The 17,730-nt window shown below is 43.6% G+C and overlaps 1 protein-coding gene across 1 annotated transcript; it reads right to left on the bottom strand.

Moving 5' to 3' along the window:
- Positions 1-2,934: 2,934 nt before the first annotated feature.
- On the bottom strand, positions 2,935-16,015 carry ASB16 (ankyrin repeat and SOCS box containing 16). The gene is made up of 5 exons (XM_063301986.1): positions 15,448-16,015; positions 13,542-13,809; positions 12,087-12,579; positions 5,290-5,403; positions 2,935-3,339 (listed from the first exon to the last, which is right to left on the bottom strand). The coding sequence occupies exons 1-5, from the start codon at positions 15,761-15,763 to the stop codon at positions 3,154-3,156; spliced, it is 1,377 nt and encodes a 458-aa protein (XP_063158056.1). The 5' UTR covers positions 15,764-16,015; the 3' UTR covers positions 2,935-3,153.
- Between the last annotated feature and the right edge of the window lie 1,715 nt (positions 16,016-17,730).

Below are 17,730 nucleotides of genomic sequence, written 5' to 3'. Positions count from 1 at the left end.
GACTGCAGTCAGCATCTGCAGTAATCTTCGCACCTAGAAATATTTAACTTACAAATCAAAATAGAAACAGCCTCTTCCATTCTATTGACACAGGAAGGGTGTGTGCGCGTATGTGCGTGCGTGCGTGTATATATATTTCAATAGACTTGAAAGATTATATTATTGAAAGATCATCCATTTTTATATGTGTTTTGTCTTGTGGATCAGTTAGTTTCCAGACCTTACACAAAGTTGCCATTAGCAGTCAGCAGAAAACTCCATCTGAAGGATCCGGGTATGATCAGGGCTGCAACGGGGGGGGGGGGGGGAAACGGGCGCAGAATCCATGTTTGCCCTGGGTGACACAGACCCTAGTTGCAGCCCTGCCAGGAAAACTGATAAAAATTGCAGGAACAGTTGCCCCTGGACTGGGAAATATTCTATCAGCTGTCAGACAAATAACTTTGGGATTTTTTGTCTTTACATACTGGAGATGAGGGGTGGAATTAATTTCCACCAGATAAGTCAGGGAGGAGGCAGAGATGCAGTTCCTTCTACTGGGTACTGTGGCAGCCTGGAGAAGTCGAGAAAGTAGGGACAGAAAATGTTATGGCTGATGTCTCAACACTGCTGCAGTTTGGGAAAGACCACTTGAAGCTATAGATGGATGACAGTTCCCTTCCATTCTGCCAGAGACATGACAACATGATCTGCCTTTCTACAATGCTATGAACCATTGAAGTGCTCACAAAGCCTATTGATTCAGTTTTGCAATAATTCTGCATTACTTCATATAGCCACTTCCACTTATTCAGAGTTTGGCAAATCCAGTGTACATCCCTACCTGGAAGCAAATATTTGTAGTTCAGGGTTGAACTGTGGAGTCCTTGGTGCTCTCTGAGCCTTGTTGTTCTCTTGCAGATGTTTCATTGCCAGACTAGGCAACATCTTCAGTGCAAAGAGGGAGTGGGCCTTGCTCTCAGTTTATATACTGTGGCTTGCTCTGCTTGTGTTGGTAGGGGTGTTCTCCTCTCTTTGGGAGTTCTTTGGTTGGGCTGTTGTTTGCTGCTTGGTTGATTGCCTGAGTTAATAGTTCCTTGATTAGGATTATTGTGCTGTTTGATGGTTCATCTGGTGTTAATCCTAGTGTGGATTTTTGCATATCTGGGTGTTGATTGCTGGCAAGGGAGTGTACTGGTCTTTTGGCTTTTCTATTGTCTCTTTTGAATTGTATGTAAATGTTGTTTACCTCTATGTGTCTGTTGATGGCTGTTTTGTCTGAGTGCCAGGCTTCCAGGAATTCTCTGGCCTTTTTGGATTTGGCTTGGTTTAGGATGCTCACAGTTTCCCAGTTGAAACTATGGTTGAGTCTGTCCATGTGTTGTGAGATTAAGGAGTTCTTAATGCAAAAATCCACACTAGGATTAACACCAGATGAACCATCAAACAGCACAATACATCCTAATCAAGGAACTATTAACTCAGGCAATCAACCAAGCAGCAAACAATAGCCCAACCAAAGAACTCCCAAGGAGAGAACACCACCCCCACCAACACAAGCAGGGCAAGCCACAGTATATAAACTGAGAGCAAGGCCCACTCCCTCTTTGCACTGAAGATGTTGCCTAGTCTGGCAATGAAACGTCTGCAAGAAAACAAGGCTCAGAGAGCACCAAGGACTCCACATCCCTACCTATTAGGCTTATCGGAAGTTATTAGTAAAATCTGACAAGATTCCCAATGTGGGGAAAAGGAAGTTACATCCAACAAATCCAGGACAAATGGTGGCATTTGAAATGTTCAAGTGGCAAAGGCTGTATTAGTGCGGAGATGTCTTCAGGGATATTCATTGCTTCTGGCACCTCCAAATTCTTCCTGAAATTGGCACCCAGCCAGTGGTGTTCAGACAGGGCCGCAACTGGGGGGTGGACAAGCGGGGCATGTGCCCCGTGCTGGGGGGGCACCAAAATGGGCATGGAATCCATGTTTGCCCGGGGTGACACAGACCCTAGTTGCGGCCCTGGGTATGATGTACCTAATTCATCCTCATCTACAACAGTATCTTCATCTGAAGACCTCTAATTATAAAAGCAAAGAGACTAATGAAGCTGCTGTCACCTCCTTCAAGAATACTGCTAGTCTTGCACCATCTTGCAGACTGCAATTTCTTTTTAAAACGCTTAGTGGCACATTACAGACAATAGTACAGTATTTGATTTTCCAGATTCCAGACCAAAGATTTAAAATCTTAATCCTGATGCTAATATGGTTGGCATCATTCTCTTCTTCCATGACTTCATGCCATGGAATTGACCCCAAATTAGTATTTTCAGCCTAGACCTTGATAAAGGTAGTACTTACAGGTAGGACCACTCCCATTATCGCAATGCTCAAATTGTCATTGCCTTGCTGGCTGACAGTCTTTCACCCCACCCCACCCGAGACCTCTACTATACAAGTCACCAAGAATTGTCACTACAATTAGTTTCAGATTATTGACTGAATAGAAAAATATGTCCAGTGATCCTAATCTCCCTATGAGTTTATCCTCAGCACTTAACATTCTTAAAATAGAGATTGATACCCCTGGCCTGAGTAGAATCAAGCCCAAGCAGACCTTCATGATCAGTGTTATCATATGTGAATACCCACCCCTTATTCAGATGGACAGAATAGATAGCTGATTGATGAGAATCCTTCATACCAAAGAGATAAAACAATAATCTACAGGCAGACTAGCTGTGTAGATGGAACTTCAATATGTAGGCAAATAATTTCCATTCCTGAGTCAATCTCTCAGATGTGTATGCCTCAGAGTCTCCTACAGAACACACCCTGGCATTACAGTCAAAACTTCTCTTCATACTTTTCTGTTTTTTCTTCCCCTGGAAAGAGTTCTGCTTTACATTCAAAGTGATACGGCCAAGTCATATTTATCTTTTAATTACTGTGCCCGCGTATGATCCAAGAACAGGAATTCAGTTCAAGGTAATAAGAAATGTGGCTCTCAGCATAGCTTTCCTCAGCTGAAAGCTTTGCCTTTTGCACTTTAATCACCATCTTAGCGGCAATAATAGTATTTCATTAAAGGCTTCTAACAACTAAAAGAGTGACAACACATAAATGGGAGGAAATCCTATTAAATTACTAATTATTCTCTATTTTGTCCTCATCTTATTTGAGATAACCCTCCAATGGGAGAAGTAAATACTCATGCAAAGAAGAGGGCAGGTTCAACTGGGAGATCCCTCGATGGCAACGCACCCCCAACTGCCTCCGAACAGCACAGCGAGCTAAATGTTGCAGTGGGCGAGGCTGATTCACCAGGCAAAGAACTGAATCATAAAACACTTGATGCTCCTGTTAAGACAGAAAGAAAAGTCAAGTGTGGTTTTGTGTGTACGTGGGCCATCTGATGTGAGAGAATTAGCATCAGCAGACATATTGTACAGAAATGAATATTATAGCTCCCTGTGAAGAAAAACTCTCATATTCAGCAATAGAGGACTACAAACCTTATGGAACAATCTTGTTCAAAGTTCTTTGGCTCAAGCATTTTAGGGACACACACGATGTGTAGTATACTTTAGCTGTACTACTATATGTAGCATTATATACATTTCCAAATTCTGAACCACTTTTTCCAAACATTCAGAACACTATATATCCTTCTTACTAAACACAAGAATAACACTAGTGTATTACATATTAGCAGTGTTCCTAAGATGCACCTATTATACCTCATCAGGACAGGCAAGAGTTAAAATCTGTCTCAACAGCTCTGCACCTTCTTCCACCACTATTTTTCTAACATTCATTGTTTAATCTTGACATAACTTCCAGATTTGGTCTATTAGATTGGTAAAGGAGTTTATGACATCTATTGCTGTTCTGATGTCACAGTTCAGCCAAATAAGCTTAGGTGATTTCAGACATTCCACTTTATATTTCAAGAGGAATATATATTTGTGAAATTAAATACCTACACATAGAACCTAATTGTCAGAGGCCTTACTTAGGACCCATGGTATGGGAAAGGTTCACATGATGGAATGTGACTTTATTTTTTTAAAAAGTAGTAATAGCCATGTTGCTCAATTGTAAAAACAAATCCCAAATCCCTACTTGGAAAATACCTTTATTAGGACCAACCAAAGTAATACAAAAAGGTATATGAACTCTTGAATTTTCCAGAACTCTGTTGATTTTGAATTAATTAAAAAATCCCTGTACTCAGAGTACCATCATTAATGAGTTCTAGACTAGCCCCTTTTCCCAATGCTTGTTTTCACTGCATAGAAATCTCTCCCCCACCCTGCAACATTTCTCCAGAGAGAACCAGAATATTTCATCATGTGATTCCTTGTTTACACTACATGATCAATCTATGTTCAGTGGTACATAGTCTGAATATAGGTTGATCATCACAGTAAGAATTAATCTTATGAGAGCATGCAATTGACTTTCAAATGACATGATGGGAGCCCAGATTAGGGAGATTGTAGAGGGCATAGGGAATGGCTCTGAAGGACAGGAAGAAGAGCCACTACTAAGGCAATGATCAGACAACTGCAATTTAAGCCCATTCCAAGAAACTAATCTGAGAAAATCTCAAAGATATGAAAATAAAGTGACAGAGGAGGGAAACACATTCAGACTTGCAAGATTCTGTTATAATAGCTATTCCAACCAAAGTAGTTTTAGACCTATATGGTATTGGTTTCTTAGTCTGGTCTATCTTATAGGGCTGGCAAGAGATACGCTCTTCTACCTTGGGATAAAAATCTCAGCCACTCCACTGAATACTTTGACTTGCATATTTCATCTTAGTAGTAACAGTGGACTAACATTATACAGAGAAGTAAAGTCCTTCAATCTAGCCAAACCAAAAGGAAAGATTTAATATTAGATGGTGAAATCACGAACTCTAAGACATGATCACAGCTGGATTACTGAGTAATTGGATAGTAAAAATGCAGGCAGGATATGGCTATTTATACAGAGGCTTCATAGGAAGTAATGTGCAATCCTATTGTAAAAAATCAAAAGATCAAGAGCTAATTCTTGTAAACAGCAGATGACTTGAATCTGAGCTATGACTAGAGGTGAGACTGACTACATGACTGATTACTTCTCCTTTAGAAAAAAAAAGTTGTGGTACATAGAAAACTGTCTGATTGTAAACTTTCTAATCTAGCATTTCCCCATCTTGCTCCATTATACAAGTCCAGGTCTCAGCAAGTGAAAGCCAAAGGGCAACATAATGTGACATGTAAGTAATGGAGAACAGTGGAAGTAGATTAGGCTTACTTGCCACACTTCAGTGGGCACAGATCCCACCCAGGAATCACAGGACAGTATTCTGTCGTAAGAATTCAGAACGATTTCCATAGATCGAGGTGACATGGCACAAAACTTTAGCATCTAAGGGCAAAAGCATCAAGCAGAAAAAGAGAGGGAAAAAAGCATACAAAAAGCATGAACATCTTGGAAGGGAAAAGGAATGTCTTCAGCCAGAAACCCCATATTCTCACAGCGCCTATAACAAGCATAATCTGAGAGAAAACATTAAAAACAGTATCTTGTCAACTTTCATCCAGGAGATGGTTTCTAGCTTTTAAGGTTGGTGTGGACTTTGAAGAGATGAGATGGCTGCAGGGTTGACACTACTATATACGTACAGTGAAACAGCTGCCTCAGATTGTAAAGGCTTTAGGTAGCAGTAAGTTTTCTTCAGCCATTCCTACTAGCTGTCTGAGCATTCTCTGTAATGATTGCCCTAGCCCAAATACTCAGACTCACAAGAGGCTGCTATATGAAATCTGATTTATTAAGGAACTAAAGGCAAATACAGAGAAAGCTGAGAATGAGCAAAAGCGCGCCAAATACAAACTTAAACCCTTGGTGCAAACGTATCCCGCCTCCCTCGTAACAGCCCCGCCCGGCACAGGTGCAAGCAATCGTCAGAGTTGCTAGCCTGGGAAAGTAACCTTGAGCGCAGTAGATAATACAAATACATTCCAGAGCAAAGCCAAAAGATAAGTACTCCCATCCTCCCGAGAAAGATGAAACACGCATCCTGCTAATGACATGCGAAACGTTACGATGTATCAAAGACATTGAAACGGCGAACATGACATACCGCCCCCCTAAAAATATCCCTAGGGACCCGGCTTAGTGGGATAAGCAGAGTGGAAACGGGCAACTAGGACAGGGGAAGCCACATCTGGTGCAGCGACCCACTCTGGATGAGGGAAATGTTTCCAACGAACTAAGTATTGCAGAGTATTGCGAAGGCGTCTAGAGTCCAAAATTTCTTTAACTTCAAAGTGTTGCTGACCGTCAATCATGATGGGGGTTGGAGGTGGAGGTTGGCGATGCCAGCGGTCAGAAGGAATAGTCGGTTTGAGCAAACTGCAATGAAAAACAGGGTGTAAGCGTTTGAGGTTATGAGGCAAGTCAAGTTTAAAAGTCACAGGGTTGATTTGAGCGGTAATTGGGAAAGGACCCACAAATTTAGGAGCCAACTTCTTGGAAGGTTGTGAGGACTTTATGAACTTGGTGGAAAGGTAAACCGAGTCCCCAACTTGAAACGCCGGCTGAGGAGCACGCTTCCGATCAGCATACTGTTTGTAATCCAATTGTGCCTCAGCTAACGCCTTTTGAATCATTGGCCAGGAGTCTGCCAGTTGCGACGCCCAATCACCCGGAGTGGCCGACCCGCCCGAAGGCTGCGGTAGATCAGGGATAGGTACAAAGTCTTTGCCTTGGGCCACCCGAAATGGGGTTTGGCCGGTGCTTTGATGCACTGCATTGTTGTAAGCCACTTCGGGAAAAGGGAGGAGGTCTACCCAATTGTCCTGCTGGTAATTCACAAAAGCTCGAAGGTATTGCTCCAGAGTAGAATTTAAAGCCTCCGTGGCCCCATCCGTCTGGGGGTGCCAAGCCGTGGACAGGGCTTGCTTCGTTCCCAACAATTTGAGGAACGCCCGCCAAAATTGTGAGGTAAATTGTGTGCCCCTGTCCGAAATTAAGCGGGAGGGACATCCGTGTAGCCTGTACACGTGTACTAGAAACAGGCGGGCCAATTGACGTGCCGACGGAATGGACACGCAAGGGATGAAGTGGGCTTGTTTTGAGAAATAGTCTTTGACCACCCAAATGACAGTTTTGCGTTGACTGGGTGGTAATTCAACAATAAAGTCCATGGAGATTTCATCCCAGGGGCAAGAAGGGGCAGCCACCGGCTGCAGCAGTCCTTGGGGCTTCCCCACCTTGCGCTTAGACATCGCACAAACAGTGCAGGAGGCAACATAGTCTTTGACATCCTTACGTAATGTGGGCCACCAGAACTGCCTCCTAACAAGGTGCAAGGTTTTTACAAAACCGAAGTGACCTGCCAGTTTGTCATCGTGTGAACGTAATAACACCTCTTTTCTGAGGCTTTCCGGGACGTAGAGGCGGTCGGATTTCCAAGCGAAGCCTCGGTCAAAAGTAACATTGTTTTTATTTGCAAGCAACCAAGTATCTGTTTTCAGTTCTTTTAGAAACTTTTGTTGCAACTGGGAAGGAATTGACAAAGCGCTCGGCTGGGCGGCGTCCGCAGCGGGTGGCTGCTGCGCGCGCGTTTGGCTACGCGTCACAGCCTGCATACCCAATTGGGGCGCTGTCCACAGGGTGCTAACCACTTCTGGCGCTGCCCCCGAATCCTGAGGTTGCCTTGACAACGCATCAGCCAGGAAATTCTTTTTCCCCGGAATAAACTTCAAATGAAAATTGAACCGATTAAAAAATTGAGCCCAACGGACTTGTTTCGGGCTCAGTTTTCGAGGGGTGCTAAGAGCCTCCAAATTTTTATGGTCAGTCCACACCTCAAAGGGGTGATTTGCCCCTTCTAACAGATGCCGCCAAGCTTCCAACGCGGCTTTTACTGCGAATGCCTCCTTTTCCCATACATGCCAACGTCGCTCAGTTTCGGAGAACTTGCGGGACAAGTAGGCACATGGCTTGAGGCATCCTGTCCCGTTTTGTTGCATCAACAATGCCCCAATGGAATAATCGGAGGCATCCGCCTGTACCACAAAAGGTTTGGAGGGATCAGGATGTTGCAAAATGGGCTCTTTGATAAAAGCTGCTTTCAGCCGCTCAAACGCCGTTTGACAAGCAGGCGTCCAGCGCAACAGCGCCCCTGGATTCTTTACTCTCCGAGTATCTCCCACACCCTTCGTTCGGAGCAGTTCTGTTAGTGGCAAGGCAATTTCAGCAAATCCCCTTATGAATAATCTGTAGTAGTTGCTGAACCCCAGGAAACTTTGAAGTTGCCTGCGGGTGCGGGGGCTTTCCCAGTCCATGATAGCCTGCACCTTGGCAGGGTCCATTTCTATGCCTTTATCTGAAATTCTATACCCCAAATAGTCAATTTGTCTCTGGTGAAATGCACATTTAGACAGTTTGGCATACAATTCTGCTGATCTGAGTTTACTCAGCACTTTTTTTACCAGAGTCACATGCTCTTCCATGGTTTCAGTATAAATCAATACATCATCCAAATACACCAATACCCCTTTAAACAGATGTTCATGCAGTACTTCATTGATCAATTGCATAAATACCCCAGGGGCCCCAGCCAAACCAAAAGGTAACACCTTATACTGGAAAGCTCCCAACGGGCAATTGAAGGCAGTTTTCCACTCATCGCCCTCGATTCGTACACGATAGTAGGCTTCTCTTAAATCAAGTTTAGAGAAGATCTTTCCCTTAGCCAGATGTGACAACATGTCCTTGATCAATGGCAAGGGATATTTATTGGAAATTGAGACGGCATTTAATCCACGGAAATCGGTACAAAGTCTCAATGTCCCATCCTTTTTTGGGCGAAAGAGAACCGGCGCCCCCACTGGTGAATTCGCCGGCTCGATGAATCCGCGCGCCAAATTTTTGTCCACAAAGTCTCGTAACAGAGTCAGTTCCTTTTGTGTCATGGAATAAATCTTTGGCTTGGGCAATTGGGTGTTGGGCACCAGTTCAATGGCACAGTCCGTCTTTCTATGGGGGGGTAACTGGTCGGCTTCCTTTTCGCCAAACACATCAGCAAACGTCTTGTACTCTGCCGGCAAGCCTTCCAGAGGAGGGGCCGGGACATGCGGAGTCGCAGCTGCCGCAACCCCCACCATCTCCTCTGGGGCACCCTTCCCCTCAGTCGCTTGGTAGAACCCATCCCTAAACGTGATGGTCCGGTAAACCCAGTTTATTTGGGGATTTTGCTGAACCAACCAAGGCACCCCCAACACCACCAAGGGACCCCCTACTGGAGCCACGACAAAAGACAAACCTTCCTGGTGGCTGCCCAGCTGCAAGGATACCCGCCCTGTGAAATGGGTGACCGGTTTGCCCCCTGCCATGGACCCATCCAGCTGTGTAAAGGCGATGGGTCGCTGTAAAGGGAAAGTGGGTAGCTCCAGAGCTGCTACCACATCAGGGTGCATTAGACACCGGGAACACCCCGAATCAATCATGGCCCATACTTCTATAGTCTTGGATTGGGAGCCCAACTTCAACTTCACCGTGAGAATGCGGTAACTGCCACTCACCGATGAAGGCTCGCGCCCTTCTTCCACCACCTGCCCTGCAGCGCCCTTTAAAGCAGGTGGCTGGCGTTTCCCGCCGGCTGCAGGATTTCGGGCTCACCCTCCTCCTCGTAGAACATCGCATCGTCTCCCACGGTTTCAACCACCGCGGCTTTCTGCTTCCTCGGCAGGGCAGGGGACTTGCCGAGCCGTTCCTCTCCCTTTGCCTTCGGGCACGCCGCCACTCAATGCCCTTCTTTACCACATCTCAGACACAGGCCTTTCGCATACCGCTTCTCTCGCTCCTCATCCCAGGGTCGTTGTCCTGGTCTCCCCCCGGTGCTCGATGGGCGGCTGGGCTTCACCTCCCGCCCCGATTTGGCGGTCTTTCGATGGGCGAAGATCTCATGGGCATGCTCAGCCCTCCCCGCCAGTTGGATCCATTCGTAAAGCGTATAGGGGTCGTCCCTCCCCAACGACCAGCGCAGCACCTCTGTATTCAGGCCATCCTTGAATAGCTCGATGATGGTGGCTTGGGACCAGTCATCCACCTTCCCAGCAAGCGCTTTAAACTCCAGTGCATAATCAGCCACGGATCTTGACCCCTGCTTAAGTTCCTTCAGAGCTCGCTTTGCCCTCTCTTTCGCCAAGGGATCCTCGAAGTGTTGTCTCAATGCCCAGAGGAACTCATCGAATTTCTCTAGTTCAGGCGCTTCCGACTGGCACATCTGGACATACCAGTCTGCCGCCCTCCCTTTCAGCTTGGTGGCAATGGTGATGATCTTTGCCTTTTCCGATTGAAAAAGCGACCCCCATTCCTCCATGTAGGCTTTAGCATTCGTCAGGAAAAATGAGAGTTTGGTTGGGTCCCCATCAAACTTGACAGGGAAGTCTCTCATCCCTCCCCCCGCCGGGCTGCGCCCCGCCACCGGGGCTGCAGAGGTTGGTACCTCCCGGGCTCGTGGCGGCGCGGGGCCCGGGGACGGCCGCGCCGGCGATGCTGCGATTTCCATCTGGACCGACTGGTCCCCCTCGCGCCTCCGCGCCGGCCGCCGTTGCTCCGGGGACCGCCCTTGGGACGAAGGGGTTGAATGCCGCTGGCTTGATCCTTCCCGGGTTTCTCTCAACGAGGTCACATCTAGGCTCAGCTGCTTCAGTATAGTTTCTAACGAGTCCATTTTTGACTCCAGTACTCGGATACGATCCGGGGTGGGGGAGCCCTCCGTTGGCTGCACCTGCACCACGGTGGGGGATAATGGGTATCTCTGCCTCCAGGATGGGCCCCCTGCCACCGTGACATCCCCTTGGGTCTCATCCCAGGTGACCAGCTCGCCTGGAGAATTTACGGTAGTCTCCGGGGCGGTTTTCAGACCCTCGGCTTCACCCTCCGACTCGGAGCTCGCCTCTTCTAGAATGGCTGACAGCTCCCCCCCCTGGGACGGTCGGTCGGGCCGCCTCACGGTCGAGTCCGGTTCTCCTTCTTCCATCATCACGATGTCTGGTTCGGTCATCGCTGGCGCTCTCCCTCACAGGGTTAGACAACTTGTCTTTTCCTGGACAGGGGCCAGCGGAGTTGGGATCTTAGATTCTCAGCTTTATGTAATGATTGCCCTAGCCCAAATACTCAGACTCACAAGAGGCTGCTATATGAAATCTGATTTATTAAGGAACTAAAGGCAAATACAGAGAAAACTGAGAATGAGCAAAAGCGCGCCAAATACAAACTTAAACCCTTGGTGCAAACGTATCCCGCCTCCCTCGTAACAGCCCCGCCCGGCACAGGTGCAAGCAATCGTCAGAGTTGCTAGCCTGGGAAAGTAACCTTGAGCGCAGTAGATAATACAAATACATTCCAGAGCAAAGGCAAAAGATAAGTACTCCCATCCTCCCGAGAAAGATGAAACACGCATCCTGCTAATGACATGCGAAACGTTACGATGTATCAAAGACATTGAAACGGCGAACATGACATTCTCCTCTCTTGGAGGACAGAGCCTGTTCTGCATGAAATGGAAGGACCAAACCTCTTATTCTTCTCCAGGAAGGAAACTGTCTTGAGTTAGTCCATACATTTTAAAAATCAATACAAGTTACAATGTGTTTATTAAAAAAATCAAAATATGAAGATAAAGAATTTGAGCTACCTATTGAAATACTAGGTACACAGATCTGCATGGATTGCTTTTCTATAGCTAGTAGCTGGCTATACTGTAGCAATACCTCACTCTATTTTACACAGTATAGTGTTCCATTAACAAAGAAAGGCACCAGTCCAGCTATCCCTTCTCCATAACCAAAGCATTTTTGTTTATTCTGTGGCTTAACTGTTTAACGAAGCATATATTCACCCCTTTCCTACCCCAATTCCACAATATTGCACATGCTAATACACAAACATTACAATCTTGCAAACATTATTCCTTACCTATATTATTATGGTGATATAATAAATATTATCCAATCCAAAAATCAGTCAACAGTTTCAAGAGATGGTGACCCATGGGGGCAAGAAATCACTAGGGCTGAAGGCTCCACTCTTACCTTAGGATTAGCAGAGGCAGCACCATGGTTGAATAACGTGGCTATAACTTTTTCAGGCTCTTCCTCCAGGTAATCTTCCACTGCTTGCAGAGCACAGTCCATAGGGGTGTTGCCAGCACAGTTACTAATGTTGACTTCTGCCCCGTGCTGTAGCAGGAGCTCCACAATACTGATGTGACAGTTGCTGCAGGCATTGTGCAGTGGAGTATGGTTCTTTCGGCCAGCAATCTGGACATTGGCCCCACTGTCCAGAAGTTGCTTCACCACTTGGTAGTAGCGGCTAGCCTCCTCAGGTCTATCTGCACTGGCACAAGCTGTGTTGAGAGCTGTCTCTCCTTCCTGGTTTCTATGAGTAATGTTTGCTCCGTAGCAAAGATAGAGCTTGACATGATCCTCTAGACCATGCCTGCTAGCCACATGCAATGGAGAAGCAAGATTGTCTCTTGATTTCTGGTTCACTAGAGCTCCGTATTCCAGTAGTAGTTGAGCACATCTGAAAGGCAGAGTTGCATTAAGGAATTTTGCAACTGTCCCCACAATCCATTGCTATTTAACCTTAAATTCTGTTGGCTTTAAAATACATTTCTAGCCCTGAAGATTGCAGAAAGAGATTTGGATGCATGCAGCTAAATGCCCCACTGTTAATCAGAAAGCACTCTTGCACTGCTTGTAATTATATATGCACCCCACTACATCCAGTAACTCTCTTTGTAGACCTATTAAACAAGGCTTTCAATTATCTCTTTTATCATGAGGTAAACCATGTAAACAAACAAGTCCAAACTTTATTGCAGTTTAATTCAGGATTAAGCATTCAAACTGAAAACATTCACATTAATAACCAGTGGGCTAGTCCCTTCATTACAAAACGCACTTCACTGCACTTTAAAAAAGAAGGTCATTCCAGGGCAATTGGACCTGGGTGGGGGCAGAAGCAATTTAATAGAAAATGTAAAACAAGCACCTCTGCATTAATTCATCCATATTCAGGTAATAAAATTGAAAAGGTTAAGATATATCGCCTGAGGCACGAAAGCCGGCTGGGTGACCTTGGGCCAGTCCCTCTCTCTCAGCCCAACTCACCTCACAGGGTTGTTGTTGTGGGGAAAACAGGAGGAGGAAGGAGTATTAGGTAGGTTCCCCGCCTTGAGTTATTTATAAAAATAATAAAGGCGGGATAAACATTAAATTAAAATAAATACATACATACATACATCCTTCTATCATACTGAAGGCATGGAAGACTTCCATAGGAATAGTCTGCCTTCAGAAAGAAATTATTTTGTGTCTTTTTACATGTCTTACCCCAAGAGAGTAATTTAACATCAAAGAATTCTTGTATTTGAAGAGCCTTCTTTGCTATTTTACAAAATATGCCACTACTTTCCTATTAACCTTTCTTTAATCCTCCTTCAAGCCATCACACCCACAATTCTTTCAATTTCCCAGACATACAGCAAAGTCTCCTGAGTGATGCACAAATGCAGTGGGGCCAGCCCCTCTTCTGAAAGAATATTAGCATTAGCACCATAGCGGAGGAGCAGACGGGTGCATTCTTCATGGTGGTTGGCACAGCTATCATGCAAAGCAGCTTTCCCACCAACAACTGCGTTGACCTCTGCCCCTTTCAAGAGTAGATGCTTCACACAGTCTTGATAGCCTCTGGCAGCTGTGATGCGCAATGGAGAAGTGTGCTTCTTCTGAGCAGTCAATACCCACAACTCTGTAAAACCAACAAAGACAAGGATAATTGATGGGGCAAGAGCATCATATGTCTAAAGATGGCAAATTATACTGTCATAATACAGAGGTTCAGTCATCCAGTTACATTGGTTGGCATTAAACTAAGGACATTTTTTTCCCCTGTAACACATCATTAACCTGTTGCATTCATTACCACTAGTTCTGTTGGTGGGCACCAGCTTAAAATGTTTTATATAAAAGCTGTTCTTTATTCAGAATTCAGTAGAACATAGCTTTACTTTATAACATACACAGAGAGCTTACAGAAAGATGGAAGACAAACTAAGGGACAACAGAGCTACTTGTTATGATAACTAAACTTTCATAGTCCTTAGCCCACACAGTGGCTCCCCCAGAAGTTTACACATTAATACAAATAACTCAACATGCTTCATTTGTGGGTTTCCAAGAAATATTAGTGCCTCAAATGCTATACTATACTGAGCAAATACTATACCGTTTTAGGCTTGAGCACGAGAATGAAGATGCAGATAGAGGAAGGAGAATAAAAGATGCAAAACATAAAACAACTAACTACAGCATTAGTCTTCTGCATCAATGGTATATTTCCTTACACAATTTTTTAAACAGGATAATATATGGCTGTGTAGGGAGAAGAGAAAGAGGAAATTCATTGTATTTAAATTTCCTCCTCCTCTTCTCCCCATGCAGTCATATAGTACCCTTATAGTATTTTAAATGCTTTGGCTTCTTTTTACCTAATTCCTGGGGATTACAGTTTGGTGACAGTCATTAGTGCTGCAGATTCAAGTATATAATCAAAACAGGTACAGGATTAGGGATAAACATAGGTTTCACCTCAGACAGTGAAACTAAAGACTCTAGTCCCCAGATAAAAATTGAAAACTACTGCTATAAAGGTACATATTGTACAGCAGGAATAATAATTTATTAGATTTATATGCTGCCCAACTCCCAGCGACTCTGGGCGGTTAACTCTGGAAAACACAGCAAAACTGTTACTACTACTAATTCAGCCTTAGAATACCTATGTTGCAATGATGTTTATAAATGATATCACTTTACATACTAATGATATCACTTTACATACTACAGTTCTAATTTAATCAGTTTTACTTTCTCAGTTTTTAGGTAAGAATATAAGCAGGGACAGTGAATAGATTTAATTATTTTTCTCTACTTTTTATTGCAAGGTTTAAAAGATGTTTACAATTCAAGCAAAAATTGCATCACTAATCAAAGAGATATTGCACAGATTTTCTTTCCGTTTATGTAAGATTATTAATGGAAATTTAAAAAAAAATAACAGCAGAAAAAATGGGAAGCCTAGACATAGAAGTGGATGACTGAACACATAAATAAGGCAGAGTGGTAATACAATAAAAGGCACTCTGGGAAATAAACTTGTCTGGGCCTTTACTTTACTTGAAGCTGCCTTTTTCCTTTTTTCAGCTAAAAGAAATAATCAACACAGAGTCCTCTCCCTGTTTTTTATGGAACTAAAGTTCATATATCACAAGCCTTTGTTCTGTAACACAAACACTGAATATTCATCCCTGATACCTGGTCCAAAACATGAAGAAAAATATACAATGCAACTTGTTTTCTTTAATTTGGGTAAGATAACCCACCTTACCCAGCTCAGCTGCCCACTCTAGCTCTTCCGCATGAGTCTCCACAATCAAGTTGGAGGTGATCTCATCTTTAAAAATGCTTTGGATCCTTGGCAAGTCTCCTGTGTAAAGGGCATTGTGGAGAGCAGGATCCCGACAGTATTGAGGGCGTCTGGTGGGCTTGGGGAGAGAAAGGAGGCTCCTGGCAGTTGGATGATACCTCTGGCTGGCCCACTGGCGAGATGCAGCCCTCTGTCGTTCTTCCCACTCCAGCATTTCCCGTTGCAGGCGCAAGGAGCGCAGAGAGGAAGAGGTGAATACAAAAGTTTCCTTCGACATTCTTCCAAGTAAGAAAGGAATTCAGTGTTTTCCACACAGTAGCCCAACTCAACCACCCCCAATCATTTAGGAAAGCAACCCTCACTTCCAATTTTAAAAAGCTACCATTACGACAGTCTCACTGACAAGCACATCTGTGTACTTGGAGAATAATCCAGACTACCCAGTGTTATAAATAGAATTGAGTAGTCATCATAGGAGCAGTGTCATCTTTCTTTTTAGAACTGAGCAAAAAAAGGAACATCAGTTCTCAGGTTCAATTAGAAGATCAATAATTAATGGACTGATGTGACTTTTATGCCACCTAATAAAATTATAATGAAAATGTAACAAATGATAAAAACAAGTGCAGCATAAAAGCAATATAAAGGTAATATTAGAACCTAAATAAAATTTCTTACCTAGTTGATCGCAGCCATATATAAGAAAATTGGCTTGAGATTACTTAGTGGGAAAGAAAAGGAACTTGACATGTAGTTGCCATTTCAAAGTATCAGCCAAGTTGAGAATAGGTATAAATCAATTATTGTTGATAGTCTACACAATAAGGGCTCAAGGAATAAAGTTTGCAAGTCTACTATAGCCAGCCACAGATACACACAAATAAAGACATAAAAGCTTCTGGGGAGGTTTTCTACTATTTTAACTCACAGAAAGTGCAGATGAGCAGAATGAAGCAACTGAAGAGCAAGGAAGTAGAATGTACTGGATCTCTTCAGGTACAGATAATATTTTTCAATATTGTCCTTTAAAGAGATTTTCCTTTTTTCTCATTCTGCTGCATTTGAAGGCCATGATTCAAAATGGCAACTCTGTTCTCTCAAATAATACATTAAACAAAATTTCAGCCTGGAGCATATCTGTTAACAATTTCTCAGGATGGCATGGCATGTTTTCCCCAGGACTCAGAATGGTAAAAGAAATGTGCACACTCAAGAATGAGCTACAGGGCAATACTACTGAGATTCTACATAGGGGCTAGTGAAACTGCCTTCCATGAGAGTCAGGTTCCCCCATTTACTACTAGCAATCTCTGTGTGAAGGTTTGAATCCAGGATCTTTCATACATAAAGAATACGCTGTAACATTGACCAATACCTCCTTCTCCATGAGGTCCTCAAACTTTCTACGGACTTTTTAAATTTGAAACTAATTGAAAATGCCAAATGAGAGAAAACAAAAGCTAGGTGGCCTCTGTATTTCAACCATCTTCTTTGCCTTCCACTAATGAGACAACCATTTGAGGGTAAATTGCTTTTACAGGCTGAAATCATATAAACAGGTGCTGCTCTTCCCCTGTTTTAACAATTATGCTGCCTTTCCTTGTTGATTGTTTTCTCTCAATACTATATTCTCCTTCCACCCAGTGTTCTTTTTTGCACCTCACTGCTACTGTTCAGAAAGCAGCATCTAGATTATCCTCATGGGAGCTTCTCAGAAAATTGCATATGAAGAACCAATTCCAACATACTCTTTTTATGCATACAATTCATATGGCAGGCAGGCACATTGGCCCTTAAAAAACTCCTACCAAATAGGTTTTCATAACTTGATAAATATGCATACAATTCGTTTGGAATGTTTAACAGTCATTTGGCATTGCAAATATTTTGCACTAGCTGACTCGGAACTCTAATCTGAATGAGTACATGAAATTTGATCTCTATCTTGACATTTATAGCCAAAGTCCTTTTCTATCTATAAGCTAGCATATAATAAAAAGCTTCCTTTGCTTTTTATTATACAATTTTCCTTCTAACTTTCCAAAAGCTAAAATGAGAATTGAGTTTATTCAGTTCAGTTATAATAACCAATATTACGTTACAAGCGCATTCAAAGGCCCTCACATGAATATACAAACGATTTGTACACACAGAGACCTTTTCTATTGAACATGCAATGAATATATGAAACTAAAAAAATGGAAGTGCAACATGTATGTGCAAAAATGCTACAATTTTCACCAC

This window comes from Candoia aspera, chromosome 4, assembly GCF_035149785.1.
Source record: "Candoia aspera isolate rCanAsp1 chromosome 4, rCanAsp1.hap2, whole genome shotgun sequence".
Taxonomy (NCBI): domain Eukaryota; kingdom Metazoa; phylum Chordata; class Lepidosauria; order Squamata; family Boidae; genus Candoia; species Candoia aspera.
This window is presented reverse-complemented; position numbering and strand designations above follow the sequence as displayed.